Here is a 17,864-nt window from a genome sequence, read left to right as displayed (position 1 = left end):
TAAGATGACACCCTAATTAAGCAGCAGTTCTCATTCCACCTTTAAAAACTGTTCACCTTGCTTTTACTCTTATCCGATCTGTTTCCCACTGTCACTGGTGTGTTTTCCAACCCTTGCAGCCACTCTGTACATTTAAGCACCACACGCTCATCCACACAATGGTCCTCCTCTTCATACTCCACATCATCATACTTATGTTGCTCGTTTAGAAGAGAGATCTTCACAACTGAGCTTAAGTCTACCAGATGAGCGTCATTATGGTTCTTAGCACCGACTCTGCTATTCGAAGTGCTGTGTTTCTCTGATGCTGCTTGGTGCCTTTTAGTGATGTTTTCCCTCCTGCACCTGGTATCAAATACGCTTCCATAAACACCTCCTCCACTTCCGGCATTTCTGCACGCTGATTGTTGACGTCTCTCACTGTTCCTCCTCTGCAGCAGCAGGACAGCGTCAGGTGTGAGAGTCAGTGTGAGGCCAACCTTCTCCTTCTGCCTGGGCCTCGTCTTCACCTCTGGTTCACTCTTCATAGAACTCTGGCTCACATGTTTGTGCTGCTGTTTCTTAAACAGGGACTCACCCGAGCTGGAGGCTGGGAAGCTGTCGGTTTGTGATGAAGGCAGCATTCTCTCCTTCCTCTTTGCATGCAGCTCGGCCACCGACACTGCTTTAGCAATTGGCAGGTGACTCCTGGGTTGACTCTTCTTCCCCAGCTGCATGAGGTTCAAAGCCATTCGCTCCTTTACTGAGCCGTCTTTGTCTTCTCTTGCAACTTTGGTCAAAGTAGTTCCTTTTTGGATCTTTGTGAAAGTAGTTGTTGAAGTGTTGCTGATAAGTCTCTCCTTCAGAGACAGCCCTGACACAGAGCGGGAAATCGACACAGGTGGTATGAAGGGCATTTTGGCTACACACAGGACCAAATAGGAGAGTAGTTCAGTTTTACGGTTGAAGTGCTGAAACAAACAAAGGGAGGACACTAAGGAGGGAACTAATTGACTGAAGGAGGGGAGAAACTGATGCATCCTCTGCCATGCAGGGGTCAGCTTTGAGGGTGTTACTGCTGGGCAGGAGACATCCTGACAGCGTCTTATACCCAAGCAGCAGGAGGGCGTGGCAAAAGGCATGTTTGACCTCAGAAGAGTGGTGTTGTTGCTTCTCTCATAATCATTAACCTGAGGCTCAAAGATCTAAAAATAAACCCACACTTCTAATCCTCTGGTGTCATGTCAATGAGGGCACGTTCACTACTCACAGTGCAAGTACACAAGCAGGTTTAATCCAATCAATGTGGATATATTGATGACAAGAGTGAAAGTTAGGTGAACATCTATGCCAGCGTTTCTCAAAGTGCGGGGCGCGCCCCACTGGTGGGGCGCAGAGATGTGATAAGTGGGTCGCGAATGGACGCGATGAACGGGTTTTTTTATTTATTATTTTTATAAATGTTTTGGACCTCAGGCCGGAATCGAACCTGTGTCCCCGCGGGCGTTAGTGGACTGTTACAGCCGGAGACTCGCAACGGCGGTGGACTTTCACAGCGCCGGATCCGCCGGAGCCTCGCAACGGCGGGTGTTTGCGGTGGCGGGTGTGGTACCGGCGCAGCGGCGCTGTGAAAGTCCACGGCCCACCTATGTCAGAGCCAGCGGCCCACCAAAGGCAGCGGCCCACCGGGAAAAGTCCCGAATCTCCCGATGGCCAATCCGAGCCTGCTCACACACAAACACAACTGACACCAAAATCCTTTACAGACAGGCTATGTAGACAGCGTTGCAGTGGGGAAGAAAACCAATGTGGAGCGGCACCTCACCACTTCATAAGGAGTTTAAAACCTGTTAAGCCAAAGCCCCCAGGAAGTGCGCCGGACTCTGAGTAGAATATTCGTTGTGGCCAAACGGCGGTACTACACTTCCTTTAGGTTGCTGGGCCCGGAAACACTTTTTCCCATTGACTTACATGGGGAAAGAATGGTCTGTAAATCGTTGGATAATCTTTTTTTAACTAAATAAACCACCCAGTATGAACACTTGTATAGCCCTTATTAAAAACATTCGTTCCTCAAGTTGTAAAAATGTGCTAATAACGTTATTCTGATAGTTATATCCCTCTGCATTATGAACCCGCATCTGACCTAACCCACGGGACCGCTCCGCCCGGCACGTTCATGTTACGTGTTCAGCAGGTTCAGCACTACATGCGTTTATCTTTACCCATGGATGCACAATAACAACGGACCCATATCGTCTCATTGCCATCCCACGGAGCTGTAATAATGGATATATTGCACATATTTGCTGTAATTCATCATTTGTAAAATATTATACTACATGAGCTGTATGATTAAATCTTGTACCGTAAATGTTGTATTAAATAAAGTTAATATAACCGACGTTAGATTAACGTCCCTGTAGCTTCTTATTGCACTAAGAAGCTTATTGCACTGTATATATATATATATATAGTGCAATAATTATTTTTGTGCTAAATGAAGCTCTGTCGCCTGGATATCACTAGATCCTGTTACAGCGTGATATAAGTACATAACGATTGATGTGCACATTGGCATAATTACTAACTAGCCGCTAGCTGCTAACTGCCACCTCGTCAATATCAAATCCATCTTAAAAACAAGCCATTACCATGCTGTCATGAACGTGCGGTGCTGTTACGTGTACGCAAATTGACGTGCTTGATGTGAACGAGCATTTTGGTTAAAGTTGCGCATGCCCTATGAGCGCACATACGGGTATTTCTCATACATGCCGGGTAATCTGTGACATTTCGCTCTCTCAAAAGTTGGGCCATTTTATCATCATGCGCCAATGAGCAACTCTCATAGGAATGAATGAGGCCCCGCCTCCCACGCTGTATCCAGTTCTTATTATACATCCATGGTTAAGCCCGAGAGACCCCGGTACTGGGGGCCTCCCGCAACATCTTGCAGGAAACAGTGTCTGAGGGCATGTTAATTTAATAAACTATGGATGTTTTATATCCATGTAACGGAAAGAAAATCTGATCATTTAAAAAAAAAAAAATGTAAAAACCCAACAATGCTAACGTTGAGCCTCTGAATTAGCAATGAGCGAAAAATGCTAACGAATGACTGCACCGAAATGCACTCACAAAACCTTATTATTTATCTTTGCTGCACATCTCAACCCATCGTTTCACATCGTGAGGTGACACAGAATCGAGGGGTACCCTTCATTATCACTCAATTATACGAACTCTCGGAGATAATAACAAGAACACACATCAAAACATATGGAGCTAGGTAGCTAGAAACGCTAACATGGCTCACCTCTGTTGTAGTCTGGTCAAAAGTGGTCTTCAATGGCATTAAAACGATCAAAACGATGCTGAAGTTAATCCATAGGTTAATCCAATGTGTCTGTGTCACTTTGAATGATTTCTGATAATCCATGAGCAATAAATCTGCTTTTCGGTTTTGAGACAGCTTCACTGGAGCAAAACTGCGTGCGCGAAGCCCCAACCTTTTTGATTTACCATGGGTGTGTGTGGGGAGATTCCCCTTCGATTCTATTGGCTCTAACGGTCAGAAAGAAAATCGACCAATGGGTTCCACAGAAACGGTAAAACACCCATTTCCACCCAAATCAACTCAGAGGTGGAGTTTTTTTGGCTCAACCTCTTTAAAAAGGTAAAATGTCACTTGTTTTGCATCAATCTTGATACAGGGTACTTATTATATGTTGTACTTTGGATTCCTAAAGCTTTTAGTCTACCTTACCACCATCCAAGGGTAGTTTTTTCACTGTAAGTAAAGAATATGTTTTGGACGGACACTATAATTTACAGTTTTTTACTATGTTCAATCTGAATTTTCTTTAAAATAAAAAAACATCTATATTTATTCTGACTCTTCTACATCCAACTCAAAGGTTCATCATTACTTTGAGAAAAAAGATGATTAATTTAACCCTTTTAGAAGATATGGTCATTTGTTCTGAGAATGTCATTTTCGAGCCTGAGACCTGAAAAACAGGCTCAGGGCTAAACTGGTTAACCGTGACACTTTTCGAAATCCCGTTTGTGTCCCCCCACTTTACAAATAGGCCTATGTTTATTATAATTTTTTAACGCAGGCCGTCATCGCCACCGAGGAGCACACAGCCTCTCTGAGCGAGCGAGACAGAGAGAGAGCGAGCGAGAGAGCTAGAGAGAGCACACCTTTATCTATTTAATAAAGGTGTAAAAAATAAAGTAAGAAATCATTCCAATGTGTGCTATAGGACAGTAAAAAAAGAAAAAAGTTTAAAAGGGGAGTGATTTGTAAAATATGCATAAATAAAAAGAAAGAATGCTAAGGTAACAAAATAAGAATAAACAAGTTTAAATGATTTTTTATCGGTTGTGATCATATTCTAAAGATGTTTGGATTATTGAAAAGTATACAGCTCCCTTTCATATGAGTGTTGAGAGCTGTATCCATAAATTCATTTTGTGCACCAGATTGAGGCATTTCACTTCAACATTTAAAAAAAACTCTTCCCGGGGGTGCATGTCCCCAGACCCCCCTAGAGGAGGTGAGGTCCACCCGCAAATAAAGCAGGTTAAAATAATTAAATTGCATATATTTTCTTTTAGTAAACACTGAAAACGGGTCCCACATGACCCAAACAGCACACAAAGGTTAAAGGCAAGCATATAATAATGTTCAAATGTGCTAAATATATACACTGCAAAAAAGGAGGAGTAAAAGTAGCTCACGACTTGTTTTATTTTTTGAAAGTAGCTCTCATCCTAAAAAAGGTTGGAGACTCCTGTTATAAAACGATACATTTGAACATTTTAAGCTTTGCCTACCATTTTATTGGAGCAATGAGGAACAGGTGGGGCTTGAAAAGGCCCACCTGTTCAAAGTGGGGAATGACAGAAAAGGTTTGAGAACCACTGATCTATGCAATGTAGCTGCAATGAAAAATCTGTGGAAACAAGGTCTAATTGGAGCATGAAAGTTCACTCATGTCCTCGGTTATAGTAATTGGCTCCTTACTTTCTGTAAAAATGTACATTTCCTCTGAGACGGATAAAGGTATTCTGATTGCGTAAGAACATAAAATAACTCAAGGTAAACTTTCTAGCTTTTTTCACAGCGTTAAACAAGCAGTTCATCAGCAGTTTAAAAACGAGTTCTTATTTGGTCAAATGTGGAATTAAATTTAAAGGCATCATTTATATACACAACTTGCGATTGCATTGCTCAGCATTTTCCTCTTATGGCTACGCTTTAAAAAAGGACAAGAAACATGAAAAACGATTGACACAGAAAATATTTATTTAATATGATTTTGTTACAAAAGGTAAAATATAAAGATGTCTAAATTATACATGACAGAAAGCAATGTATTCTTCTTACAATTCACACATTAATATATTCATTTTAGGTTATCCAGATAAAAAAAAACACATCAGCAATCAGTTTAACTTCTTGGTAGTCAATCGTGTGTGTTTTCATTCACAGCAGGACCTCCTGTGTACATGGAGGACCCTATAACAGCGAGGGCAAGTGTGATAGGCATCCTTGAAATGGTTCACGAAAAAAGGAATCAGACAGCATCCAAGCACCAAGCTGTAAGACAGAAATCACACATCAGTCTTTGCATTTTCAATGTGTGAATGATGCTGGGTAATTAGATAACCAGATTAAGGTATTTGATCGAGTCCCTTACGAGCATAATACAAACACCAGACACATGAGCCACGCATGCCTCCCGACTTTGAAGATGACTTGCGTGGTGACCCGCGTCTGACAGGAAATACATGTCGTCTGACCCGGAGAGCAACACAGCTCCGTCTCATAGCTCACAAACTTCAGCTTGGGTGTAAATATAGGAGCAGGGGAAGCTGGAGAAAAGACATGTGGGGAGGAAAAGGAAAGCTTATTTTCAAAATGTAACATTAGGATATTTAGATACCTTAACTTCAAATGATAGTTTAAGTCCTTAACATTCTCTGATCAATGCTGTAGGAGGTTTAACCATAGTGTCATCCAAAAGCAGAAATGTCTTAACTTGAATTATTTCTGAATGACAAATTGTTGCATTTCCTCCCATTCCATGCATGGACAACTTAGTAAAAAAAAATACTGGACACAGGCCCAAGGTCCCAAAGTGTCAGTCCTCCCTGGCTTTCACCTCCAAAATGTAACTCAAAGAGACTTGTATCAACTAGGAAGAGGTGCAAAATGACCCTAAAGATATATAAAAAAACTATAAAGTGATAAACTACTACAAATACATGCAGAACAGCTGCAAAGTAACACAAAGATTTACAACGATTATGACAAGGGGAATAACAGCCATGAAATGAAATGTGAAAGGGACACAAAATGACATTTAGGCCTGCTCTACATATTCAAAATGGAGGCAGATGTTAGGTGAGCTTGTACCAGTAAGAGATGGGTATGTTTCAGTGGAGCAGCCAATTCCAGGAGAAAAAGAGAAGCAAGGAGGTGGTGGAGGGCTGAAAGGCGAGTTAATATGGTAGATACTCGGAGCTCGTACCATTTGATTTTCATCTGGAAGAACAATTTACAAACTTTATTTAACTGTGTACTGTTAAAACCTATGATTTCTGGCTCTGTAAGTATATTGAGAGTTTCTTTACCTGGTAAGAAGTACGGCGGAGGAGTAGGAAACGGGTCATCTGTTTTTGATAATGGCTCCATTTAAAAATGTATGCTAAAATGTGTGAAAAAGAATCTGATGTGTTTTCAGTCAGCTGCAGTTCATCTGCATGTGTGCCAGGTGCAAATAAGAGGTGCTGATTGAAATCTCTTCTGATTGGTTGAAGAACCTTTTACCCAAAAGGCAATAGCAAAATGATCTTTAAAATGAGGCAAATGTGATTTTTTAAGTTTGACAGAAGAGCCAATTTGTGTAAGGTTTAATGCAGATTGAATGGAGATTGATTGACTGTAATTTGGAAGCATCTTAACTTCTTTCACTCTATTGGTTGACCAATTGGATTAAAAGGTTTAGATGTATACTGTTGCTTAATAAATGAATGATAGGTGTCTTTGATGTACATTGAACAAGACCTGTATAACGTTCTTTATGTAAATAAAATCCTTACCACTCCCAGCTTGTTTATTAGTGGGATACTTTGGTCAGTGCAATGGTACCTAAAGTTCAAATACAGGCATCACTTAAATTATGAGCTATGTTATGTGGTATATAATAAAAGCGTTAATCAAATGTATCCAGGTTTTTTTTTACCACCATTGCATACTTGGTGAAAACACTGGTCATAATAAACTCTCAGAAATAGTATATTGGCAGAATAATGATAATATTCTTTGCAATAAATTTTAAAAAAGTACAGGCCAATGTCATCTTTGAATATGTGGTGAGCCATGAAAGCCTCAGCACATAATGAATGGGTGAAGAACATGCCAAATAAGTCTTCTTTAGAAACCATACTTCAAAAATGTGCTTATTGGCCCCCGTTGTAAATTGAAATGCAAGTTCAGTGTGGTGCGATTGGGAAGTGGCCTGGAGTGGGTTTAAAGTGGAGAAGCTAAGGAAACAAATAGCTCAAGCAGCTGAAATTCTCATCACTCACCTCCACCCATGTGAACCAATACACACCTACATTTTGACATACATATAGTCATGTATATTCCCTACCTTTTTTCTAGCTCTGTCCTCCTTGTTCTTAGCTGTTCATGTCCATTTATGTGTAAGTAGGCTACATTAAGAAAAATCTGTCAGACCTCCTTGGTTGTGCATAAATGCTTTTATAAAATGCTGATTAACTGAGTATTCCAGGGATTACAATTTACATAATTCAATTGTAACTACTTAGAAGTTATTCACCATGTTAGAACATTGACATTATTACCTTAAAGTAGATTTCAACAAAGGGACCTTGTCCATGACAGGTACTCAAGATCAGGTAACCTTAACCATCTCAAGGCCCTTGTGACCATTGTATTGTTTATGGCGCTTTCAGGGCCCTTGGGAATTAATCCTTTATCTCAGTTTATAAATCCTGACACTGTGGTCTTTCATAGCCACTGCCCTGCTGAGTTTTAATGGGGGATTAGTCAACACGATGCACTAGATGGTGGTGTTTTGTAACCGGTTTGGCCACTTTGGGTGTTTCTATTTGAACCACTAGAGGAGCTCTTACGCGTTCGTCAGAGATTGTGTGGGGACGTCAATGTGAACGAGCCGAGGTTTTTCCACTTGAATGTAACAGCAAGCGTGATGAGGCTAAGCTAGCTGTCAGCCAGGCATCCACGGGTTTTGCTGCCGAGTTAGCTTCCGGATGCTCCCGGTCGTATCCTACTGGCCGTCTTGACATTCCCTCAACATTCCTGGACGAATTCGTGTCGACTGACCAGAGTCCGCGAATTCAGGTCCATCCCCGATCTAACCTTTCCCCGCTAGCGTCAATTAGCTTGCCGGCTAACCGAGAACTGGACTGACGAGGTGAGTTAGCAAGCGGGCTAGCGGAATGTACGGCTAACAGTGTAGCAGCTATCATTGGCAGTAAAGGCATCTCCTCCGAGGAAAAACCGGGGTCTGACATAGTAAAGAGAGGCCGCCTGGGCACAGTGTGGATAGCAACCCGTCTATATATTTCTCAAAATGACCAATATGGCTGAAAGGCCTGTTTAACACCCGTGAACTGTAAGCTAGCAATGTTGATTAACTAGTTATGTTTTGCTGTTAACGATTTCTAATAAGACAATTGTAAAACGATATTAACTTGGATAGTCAACCCAATTCCACAAAAGTGTTTCACTGTGGTGAACGCAAGCTGTCCAACCTTAGCTTAGTAATATTATTGTGGCTAACATTGGCTAGTTCAAGCAGCCTTTTAATGTTTGCCTTTTATCAGTGGGTTTAGCTAACGTCAGTGCTCCCAGGCTAACAATCTAATTAACGTTGCAATAAAGTGAACGGATTTTGAAATGTATTCCATCTTTTTATATACGCTGTCATGTGTGGAGCTGTAAAGCCGGTAGAGGCAAAGTTTAGTTCAGCTGTTTTCTCTGGGTGTGTTTTGTCGCTCGTCGCTAAACTAAGTTTTGCTGTGTGACTTCGCAGAGCTCCACTTAAGGACCACACCCAGACAAGATGTCCCTTCATCAGTTTCTGTTGGAACCCATCACCTGCCACGCGTGGAACAGTGACAGGACACGTAAGGCTGAAACCTTTCCTGATCTGAGTGTATCATTACCAAGCTCTGTACGAGAAGATGTACTGTTTGTTCGTTACTTTAGTCTATTCTCTTCTATAGCTCCTTAAGTCAAAGCCAGTGCATTCAAATATTAACATCAAGTAGATCCCTGCATAAATGTTTCTTTAAAAGCTGACACTATTGATGATTCACTTTAATGTTACCCTCTGATATTCATAATTGGTTGTCTGTAAGAAATAATATTAAGCTGCTATTTACTTAAAATGATATCAGTTGTGTGATGGACATATTGGATGCAAATATTTTAGATTCTTTAATCTTGGGATTTTCTTTGGAGATATATCACATTTTACTAACAATTTCTCCATTGTTTATTCTTTGTGATCAGTTAAACCATTAGTTGAATTATATCCTTCATTTTGATTGATTGATTTGTATATTAAAAACAAATTATTATACCTATCAAATATTTATTTACCAACAGGAGTGCAACTTCGGTCCCAAAAACACATTTATTTCAAACTTTTGTTTTTCGGATTTATAAACTCTTACAACATGTATTCCAGCTCGCTATATGGCAGATACCAGAAACTGGTCCAACTTGTTTGTTATCTGTGCGTTCATCCTAGTAACCTGCTGGTTTTATCATTAACTCTGTAGAAATTGCCATCAGTCCAAACAACCATGAAGTCCATATCTACAAGAAGAGTGGTAACCAGTGGGTTAAGACCCATGAACTGAAGGAGCATAATGGACACATAACAGGTATTTAAAGAGGCTGCATAATTCTTATTTGTATCTATGACTAACCCACAAACATGCAAAACAAGTGTGTCTGGTAATGTCATTAAAACAGGTTGCAAACATGTCTCATTACATAATCTCTCTCTTTTGTGTTGTAGGAATTGACTGGGCTCCCAAAAGTGACCGTATAGTGACATGTGGAGCAGACCGTAACGCCTATGTGTGGTCGCAGAAGGAGGGCGTATGGAAGCCCACCCTGGTCATCCTCAGGATCAACCGAGCTGCCACCTTCGTCAAGTGGTCTCCGCTGGAGAACAAGTTTGCCGTTGGAAGTGGTGCTCGACTCATCTCTGTCTGCTACTTCGAGTCTGAGAACGACTGGTAAGAATATTGGTCCAATTATTACAATTAGCTGAAATCTGTTTTTAAAATTGGATACATCATGGAGGCAAGGTTAGTAGTCAAATGTATATTTCCAATTGTTTTGCTGATGTGTTAATGGGATTCAGTGTTTCCCCTAGGATGGAGTCATAGCAGCGGTGCTAAGGCATGTGGGCCCAGCATAATGTGAGCGTGGAGCGCGTGGAATTTTTTTTGCGTGCGAAGTGCGCCCCACCAATTTGTTTCTATGTGTAAGCACAAGAAAGGCTCTTGAGGCCTAGTACCAGGGCCGGTTCTAGACAATTTGCTGCCCTAGGTGAGATTTTAGGCGACATTTTATATGTAAAGAATAAATGAGAAATCTCTACAAAAGACAAATACACTGCAAAAACAGAAACGTATTGACATAGGTAATAGACGTCAAAATGGCTTCAAATGTATTCAGTATTGTATGAACATGTTTGAATTGGGGGGTGGACGTCACATCCTCTAGGGGGGTCCGGGGCAATGTCTCAAGATTTAGCAAAAATACACCTTTTATTGAACATACAGTAACACAAATACTACAAATCCACATAACAAACAATCAAAAATGAAAAAGGGTTGCCACTTATTATTATTTTAAGGAAAGAAAAAAAAGTTTAAAAAATCTTTTCTTTTTTTTTGGTACCTGGCTGGCGCCCCCTAGCAGCGGCGCTGCGCCGCCACTATTTGTAGATAGGGGAAACACTGGGATTATAAATGTGTTTCTTGTATACTGTTGGTGTGTTGTCCCTTTTTCTCATTTCAGTATTGCATAAGACAGTGTTACTTTGACATTTATTTCTGGCCTTTTGTGAAAAAGTCTCCAAACTCATTCACCATTAATGTGTTCCTTTGGGACACAGCAGCTGCTCTGAGGCAGATGGTGCACTAAATGTGTCACCTGGATTGTCATTTTTGGCTTCGAGTCCGTCTGTTCTGTGTTGCTTTGCTCATTGATTCAGTTTTTCTGAATTGTATAAGGGACCCCATCTGTCACGACCAATGGATGTCTGGTCTTTTAATTGTCAGCAGACAAGATAACAAAGGTTTTAGTTTAACTGAACTACACCCACAACTTGTGTCTGTTTCCCTTTTTTAATATCAGATTAAATGATCATTGCATTTTAACATTAATATACGTTACAAGTTCGGACGTTTTGCTCAAAAAACATAAAATCTGTGCTTTTTCACATCATTTAGGTGGGTGAGCAAGCACATCAAGAAGCCGGTCCGCTCCACCATCCTCAGCCTGGACTGGCATCCCAACAACATCCTGCTGGCGGCTGGATCCTGTGACTTTAAATGCAGGTGAGGGCTGTTAACATTGAAAATTGTCAAATGAAATGAGATGGAGGATTACATGACAGAAAACCTGGCCAGGCTCTTCCTTTGCTCCTTTTGATTCCTGTCTTTGTGGTTCTCCCCCCCTCCCCCTCTCCGGCCTCCAGGGTGTTCTCAGCCTACATTAAGGAGGTTGAGGAGAAGCCAGGCCCCACACCCTGGGGCAGCAAGATGCCATTTGGGGCTGTGCTAGCAGAGTTCGGAGGAGCAGGTCTGTATCTTTGTCTTCAGATGTGTTGATAAAAAATCTCTTTTATATGAGTTGCAGTAACCTGAACTAAACCAGATTTGCCCTTTTATCCACTTTGTGCCTGTTAGGTGGAGGGGGTTGGGTCCACTCAGTCTCTTTCTCAGCCTCTGGTAACCGACTGGCCTGGGTCAGCCATGACAGCACTGTCACTGTGGTGGACAGCTCTAAGACTGCCAGGTATTTTCATTTCTGCTCAAATAGCATTCTTGTTTATGATTGTAACCAGCAGGTTTCTCAGATTAAACATGCCCTGTGGAGTAAACAAACAAATGTGATGTTTACATTCGCTGTTACCCACCAAAACACCTCTAGGCCAAACAAATCTGTTTTCTCAATTTCCTGTCTCAAAATATATTTGCAAAGTTAGGATAGACATGAGGGAGGACTGTGAAGTTTAAGCTACTAATGCTTTAAGGTTTGTGAATTGACTTAGTATCTTTTTGTTTTTACTGCATCGGCAAACGAAAAAGATGATACAATTATAATGTCCAAAAAGTTACTAACTTCTTTCATTAAACTCATCAGTTTTGAATCGAAATATTATTATTTTTTAAACATGAACTAGTTATGTATTTGACGACATGTTGGTGTCTTCTCTTTTTTCGTCACGCCACGATTTGTAATCAGATCATCTACTCGCATTGCCAACAGGGCAAGAAAGATAAACAACCAAATTGCAGGTGTTATGAATTGAAATGAACAGGCTCAGTCTAGAAAACCTGAAAACGCTACAGTGAACACAGCCCAGGTTTTTGTTTTTTTAACACAAAACAGTCATTTCTGGGATAACACCTCTTTTGAAAAAGTTTGTGCTGCATGAGATATGTGTTGTTTACTGATTGAAACGACATTAAAGAATCTAACAAAAACACAGATATTTAAAAAAAAAATAGATCAAATCAATGTTTTACCGGGGAATTAACATACAGGAATGAAGAAATAGCACAATTGTGAAGTTCCTTTGAAATATATTCAACAGAAAAATGCCTTTTTTAAACAAGATGAATTAGCAAATAGAGTTTTTGTAAATTCCGTTTAATCCAGGCTAGCCGTTTGGAAGATTAAGCAAACTGTGGTTTATGTTGTCAAAAAAGTGTACCAAAAGTTTAATCCCTGATACATTAAAACCAGTTGTTCTCAAGCTGATCATTCGTCTGTGTGTTCAGTCCTTCACAGATGAAGACGGAGTTCCTTCCTCTCCTCAGTGTCATGTTTGTTTCAGAGAACAGTCTAGTAGCTGCGGTAAGATTAAACAACACATTTCATATTTCCATGCACAAATAAACAGTCATCAAGGATAATGATTTGAAATGAATGTCTGCGTGTTCAGGGCCACGACTGTTGCCCCATGCTGTTCCGTTGCGACGATGGTGGAGCGCTGACATTTGTGTCAAAGCTCGACCTCCCGAAGCAGAGCATCCAGAGGAACATCTCCGCCATGGAGCGCTTCAGGAACATGGACAAGAGAGCCACCACCGAGGACCGCAACACTGCGCTGGACACACTGCACCAGAACAGCATCACGTGAGTCACAGTCACCCGAGACGATGCAGGGCAGGGCGTGGAATTTATCATAGGACAAAAAACTGTTTTCATTTCATGTTTTAGATTTTGTGTTTTATAGTTTTGGTTTTCAGAGTTTACGCAATTTACCAAATGTGTATTCATATGTTGGAGTTGTTGGCATTAAAACAACTTTGGAAGGGTTTTGAATGTTTCCAATTTTCAACAATTCAAATATGGAGTCTCCACTGAGAGGAGTTTGGAAGACTTGTTTCCTTAATGAGTGTCAACTACACATAAGAATCACCTCTCTGTATAACGCAGTACAAGTCACCACGATTGAGGGTTTATTGAGGACTGCTGTATTGTATAACTTTTAGCTTAGTGTGCCAAATAAACCTGTTACTCATGTTATTTTAATACCTTAAATAGATGTGGTGTTATGTAACAAAAGTATTGGCTGGAGTAGATGCTATTGGAAGCTCAGTGGATCTCTATATCCAATATTTTAATATTATTCATTTTCACAGCCACCTATTAATGACTCTTAAAGGTGGGGTAGGTAATTCACTTCAGAAACACTTTTGGTTATATTCCATGGAATGCTCTTAACATCCCGATAGCAATGAATACATGAAATGCTTTGACAATAAATACATTAAAAAAAATGTCATCTGTGGAAGCCGTGACGCTGTAAAAAGCACGACCAATCATCTTAGTCGGCCCGGTTAAAATAACTGGAAGGCCTACCTGCCTGTCAGCCTTCCATCTGTGCACAAACTTATCTCGTGCCCTCATTGGTCATGTGAGTGTGTGTTAGAGGAGGGGCTCTGTAAGGAAGTCTGAAGGAAGAGGCAGATTTTTTCCGGTTGTGTAATTTCAAATTCTAGCGCACTCCATTCTTACCTACCCTACCTTTAAGTAACTGTTTGTTTAGGAGTTTGCAACTTACCTGCCTTAACTTAAGCAGACGACTATTTGCTCTAAAATTGTTGTAATGTGCAACCATAAGCTTTTACCCAATTGAAAAATAAAAACAGTTCTAAAGGCAGCATGTTGTAGTTTTATGGCTGATTTTAGCCATAGCGCCCAATCTCATATCTTTAAGAGAGGTCCATTTAGGATCAGTACCGTTGTCAGGGCAGTATAATAAAATCCATCATCATCATTTGCTGTATGTTATCATTTCTATATTTCAGTTCAGTTTCTCATTTTTGTAAAGCACTTTAACTTGCCTTGTGTTGAAGGGTGCTATATAAATAAACACTCCTTGGCTTTACTCCCATTAAACTGTCTTTATGTATTTCCATGTCTGGTCCATAGCCAAGTGTCTATCTATGAAGGAGACAAAAACGATTGTCGCAAGTTCTGCACCACAGGCATCGATGGAGCAATGACCATTTGGGACTTCAAGGTATAAACACATAAATCGCCTCTACACGGATCATTTCTGTGAGATCTCCTGGCTCTAACTTCCTTGTGGGTTTTTGTTTTCCTCCTCAGAGTCTAGAAGCATCTATCCAGGGTCTCCGCATCATGTGAAGAAGTCTTGTAAACGAATGAAGAAAATGCAGCAGGCCTCATTCCCCCCCCCCCCCCCGCGCCGCTCCTGCGACGCAGCCAGTAACACAAATAACTGACCCCCTAATCGAGTGTCTGCTAAAGCACTGATCAGAACACAACACGCTTGTTTGGGTGTGCCAACACTCTCACGCACACACACTTAAGTACACACACACACGCATACACTACACACACACTAAGCTGACGTGTGACATCACTGTTGATTTTTTTGTTTGTTTGTTTTTAAATGAAGGTTAACCAGGTGTCACAGTGGGAAGGTCCCCTGACACGTATTCAAACGTGAAGTGAAATGTGTGTTTTTATGTTCTCTAACCTCCTGTACCAAAAGTTGACACTAAAAGGTGCGTTTTATCCAAAAGTCAGACTGCATTTCACCTCAGATCAACCTCAACGTGATCTCTGAACATCAGTGTTTAGTAGAACGGAGGACGTGATGATTTGCTTCCTGGAGGAGAGTAAATATTCTCCAGCAGGTGAAGTCATTGTTTAGATTAGGACCCGGGTTATTGATGTTCTGAGGTCACGTTGCAGGTTGGCTGTAGAGAGATGTGCAGCGTCTGACGGTGGAGAGAGAAAGCAGCTGTCTAAACTCTGTGCGGAGTCACTGCCGAACAGCACTTGGCTCTGTAGCTACTTCACTAAAACCACACAAGATGGAGGATTTCTATGTAACTGATCATGAGGTAGACATGAAATAAAGATGAAGTCAATTTACAGAACTCAACTCACTCGTCTCTTCTCTTCCTTTGTCTTTTTTCTCCCAGACTAGATGCCTTTAGGGGATCTTAGTTGGTTGTGTTTATGTTCTTACATTTTACTCCATATTTGTTCTTGTTTGCTAGAAAACTATTTATTAACGTGGGGACAACTTTTTTTATAATTGGTAACTTTGAGATTCAGATTTTCAACTAGGAGGTTTTAGTTCCTGAAACATTATAAAAAGCCATGTGTACCATGCACTAAAAGCAGTTAAATAACAATCCTGTGTTTCTTTATTGACCTAATTGTGTCCTGTTAGCAGTGGACTGAGTTCCCATATTTTTGTCCGGATTATGAATGCGTCTGTCTCTTTTTACAGAATGGTCCACTGTGCTTATAGTTCCCAAATTAAAAAAATAGGCATTGTAGAAAAACATGCCATAATTTAGTTTTAACCTTTTTTAGTTTGAACTTAAATGTTTTGGGGGGTTTTGTTTATAAAGCATGAAAAGTTGAAGTTGGGAACTGCCATGATTAGGGAACTATGTTATAACTGCATGAAGAAACAGGAGAAAATATATTCTAGTCAACCTTTTCTCCTGTCGCCACTGTTTCCTCCCCCTGTCTGCAGTTTACGTTTCTTCCCTCCCCTTCTACTTGTTCCTCTTTCTTTATGCAGAAGTGACCACAAGTTCCTCCCCCTTCTTTTTTGTGTCTTTCATGCTTTTTTTTCCCTTTTCAGTTTCTACTTCCTCCTTTTTGTAGAACATTGTATTGTGTTCATGCCCCTCCCTGTTGTCCTAGTTTCACTGGAACAAAAACTCCTCTTTTCTCTTTCTGTATCAGTTAAAAATTAAAAGTTAGCTTACATTTTTGAATTGTTACACCCATGCCTCGAGCATAAGCCTGCACAAACTTCCTGTATGTCTCTACTTCAGAGCTTCACTGTAACCTCCTCCACTTCCCCTCTGACCTCTCCTCCCTCTTCTGCTCTGCTTCTCTCTTCCTGAGCTCACTCTGTCGTTGGCGTTCGCGTTGACTGGCCAGAGTCCGCGAAGCTGAGAACCTCATCTTTGTTTGATCCGCCACCTTCCTCTGCCTCTCCTTCTTTCTCTCTCTCTCCATCACAGCAGCTATTCACCCATTAATCTCGCTCCAGCCCTAAGGGTAAGTAGACTAGAAACTATTTAACAGTTGACTGAGTATGTTTATGACATGTGAGTAACACACACACATTCACACACTGAGTAATGCATTTTAAAGGGAAAAGCTAAAAGTATGCAACAGGCACTCTAACCCACCCACACTCAGGAAGGAAATACATGTGGGTGTCAATGTGTAGAGGTTGTCTTTGATTAGGGTAAGTAAAGTTATAACGGCTCTCATGGAGTTTCATTTCCTGGTGTGTTTGCTCGCTGTAAAGTGTTTGTTTTGGGGCTGTGTGTTACCCCTTGACCTGCATCATTCCTATCATGCCTCTGAGAGTCTGGATTTCATTAACCCAACCTGAGTGAGATAAGTTCAGTGTTGTTTTCTATGCACAGAGGGTTAAAGATCAGCTGATGTTATTTTACTTCTCAAAGCACCTTAAATAGTCTGAACCAGCTTTGTCTGTATCTTGATGAGTATTTGTGTAAATGTCCCTAATTGTGCAATCATGTGTGGGTTTTTCTCCTTACCACTTCTTTGTTCTAACAAAAACTTTTAACTTCTGTTTTTCTAGACTTGACTGTTATCTCCGAGCCACTGGTTCCTCAGACCCCTTCCTGGTTTGTTTCTAACATCTGATTGGCGATGGCGTACCACAGTTTCCTGCTGGAACCAATTAGCTGCCATGCCTGGAACAAAGATCGTACCCGTAAGTCTGCTCGCCGTCTCTGATTGGTCACTGGGGTTTTTATTTCAGTGAGTCTTCTCTCTGAACTGCTCACAGCTTTAATCACAGACATCATGGAACATCTTGCTTCCACTACAGTCTGTGCCAAAGAACAAGAAGTGTAAGAGTCAGAGGGCTGTGATTGGCTCCCAGGTGGGAGAAGGTATTTCCTGTTTCCTGTAACGGTGGTGTCTGCTGGCCTTTCTGAGAGGCTCTTGTGCTCTGTTAGCTACAGGAAACTAATGCCTTATTTGGCTGTTTTGATGAGAGCTTTGGTTTCTGGGCAAAGCG

General features: G+C 41.0%; 4 protein-coding genes across 4 annotated transcripts in view; 2 read left to right on the top strand and 2 right to left on the bottom strand.

Moving 5' to 3' along the window:
• Positions 1–41: 41 nt before the first annotated feature.
• LOC307016604 (uncharacterized protein) lies at positions 42–911 on the bottom strand (the record flags this gene model as incomplete). Its single annotated transcript, XM_079645780.1, has 1 exon — positions 42–911. Exon 1 carries the CDS (start codon positions 894–896, stop codon positions 42–44), a length of 855 nt encoding a protein of 284 aa, XP_079501906.1. The 5' UTR covers positions 897–911.
• Positions 912–5,272: 4,361 nt separating this feature from the next.
• Positions 5,273–6,786, bottom strand: LOC307016594 (lipopolysaccharide-induced tumor necrosis factor-alpha factor homolog). The gene is made up of 4 exons (XM_079645767.1): positions 6,628–6,786; positions 6,410–6,538; positions 5,691–5,865; positions 5,273–5,590 (listed from the first exon to the last, which is right to left on the bottom strand). The coding sequence occupies exons 1-4, from the start codon at positions 6,686–6,688 to the stop codon at positions 5,473–5,475; spliced, it is 483 nt and encodes a 160-aa protein (XP_079501893.1). The 5' UTR covers positions 6,689–6,786; the 3' UTR covers positions 5,273–5,472.
• Positions 6,787–8,094: 1,308 nt separating this feature from the next.
• LOC307016580 (actin-related protein 2/3 complex subunit 1A) lies at positions 8,095–15,722 on the top strand. The gene is made up of 11 exons (XM_079645743.1): positions 8,095–8,456; positions 9,078–9,171; positions 9,832–9,936; positions 10,074–10,296; positions 11,521–11,628; positions 11,769–11,872; positions 11,980–12,088; positions 13,078–13,153; positions 13,242–13,435; positions 14,738–14,828; positions 14,918–15,722. The coding sequence occupies exons 2-11, from the start codon at positions 9,108–9,110 to the stop codon at positions 14,954–14,956; spliced, it is 1,113 nt and encodes a 370-aa protein (XP_079501869.1). The 5' UTR covers positions 8,095–8,456; positions 9,078–9,107; the 3' UTR covers positions 14,957–15,722.
• Positions 15,723–16,574: 852 nt separating this feature from the next.
• Positions 16,575–17,864, top strand: part of LOC307045650 (actin-related protein 2/3 complex subunit 1B-A-like) — a 4,283-nt gene continuing 2,993 nt past the window's right edge. The window contains exons 1-3 of the mRNA XM_079691446.1: positions 16,575–16,864; positions 17,421–17,563; positions 17,673–17,726. Coding sequence (XP_079547572.1) covers positions 17,492–17,563; positions 17,673–17,726 — 126 coding nt within the window. The 5' untranslated portion in view covers positions 16,575–16,864; positions 17,421–17,491. The remainder of the gene's footprint in view (positions 16,865–17,420; positions 17,564–17,672; positions 17,727–17,864) is intronic.

The sequence above is a fragment of the Notothenia rossii genome (genome assembly GCF_949606895.1).
Source record: "Notothenia rossii genome assembly, chromosome: 1".
NCBI classification, from domain to species: Eukaryota; Metazoa; Chordata; class Actinopteri; order Perciformes; family Nototheniidae; genus Notothenia; species Notothenia rossii.
The sequence above is the reverse complement of the archived record's forward strand: the minus strand, read 5'-3'. Positions and strand labels throughout refer to the sequence as shown.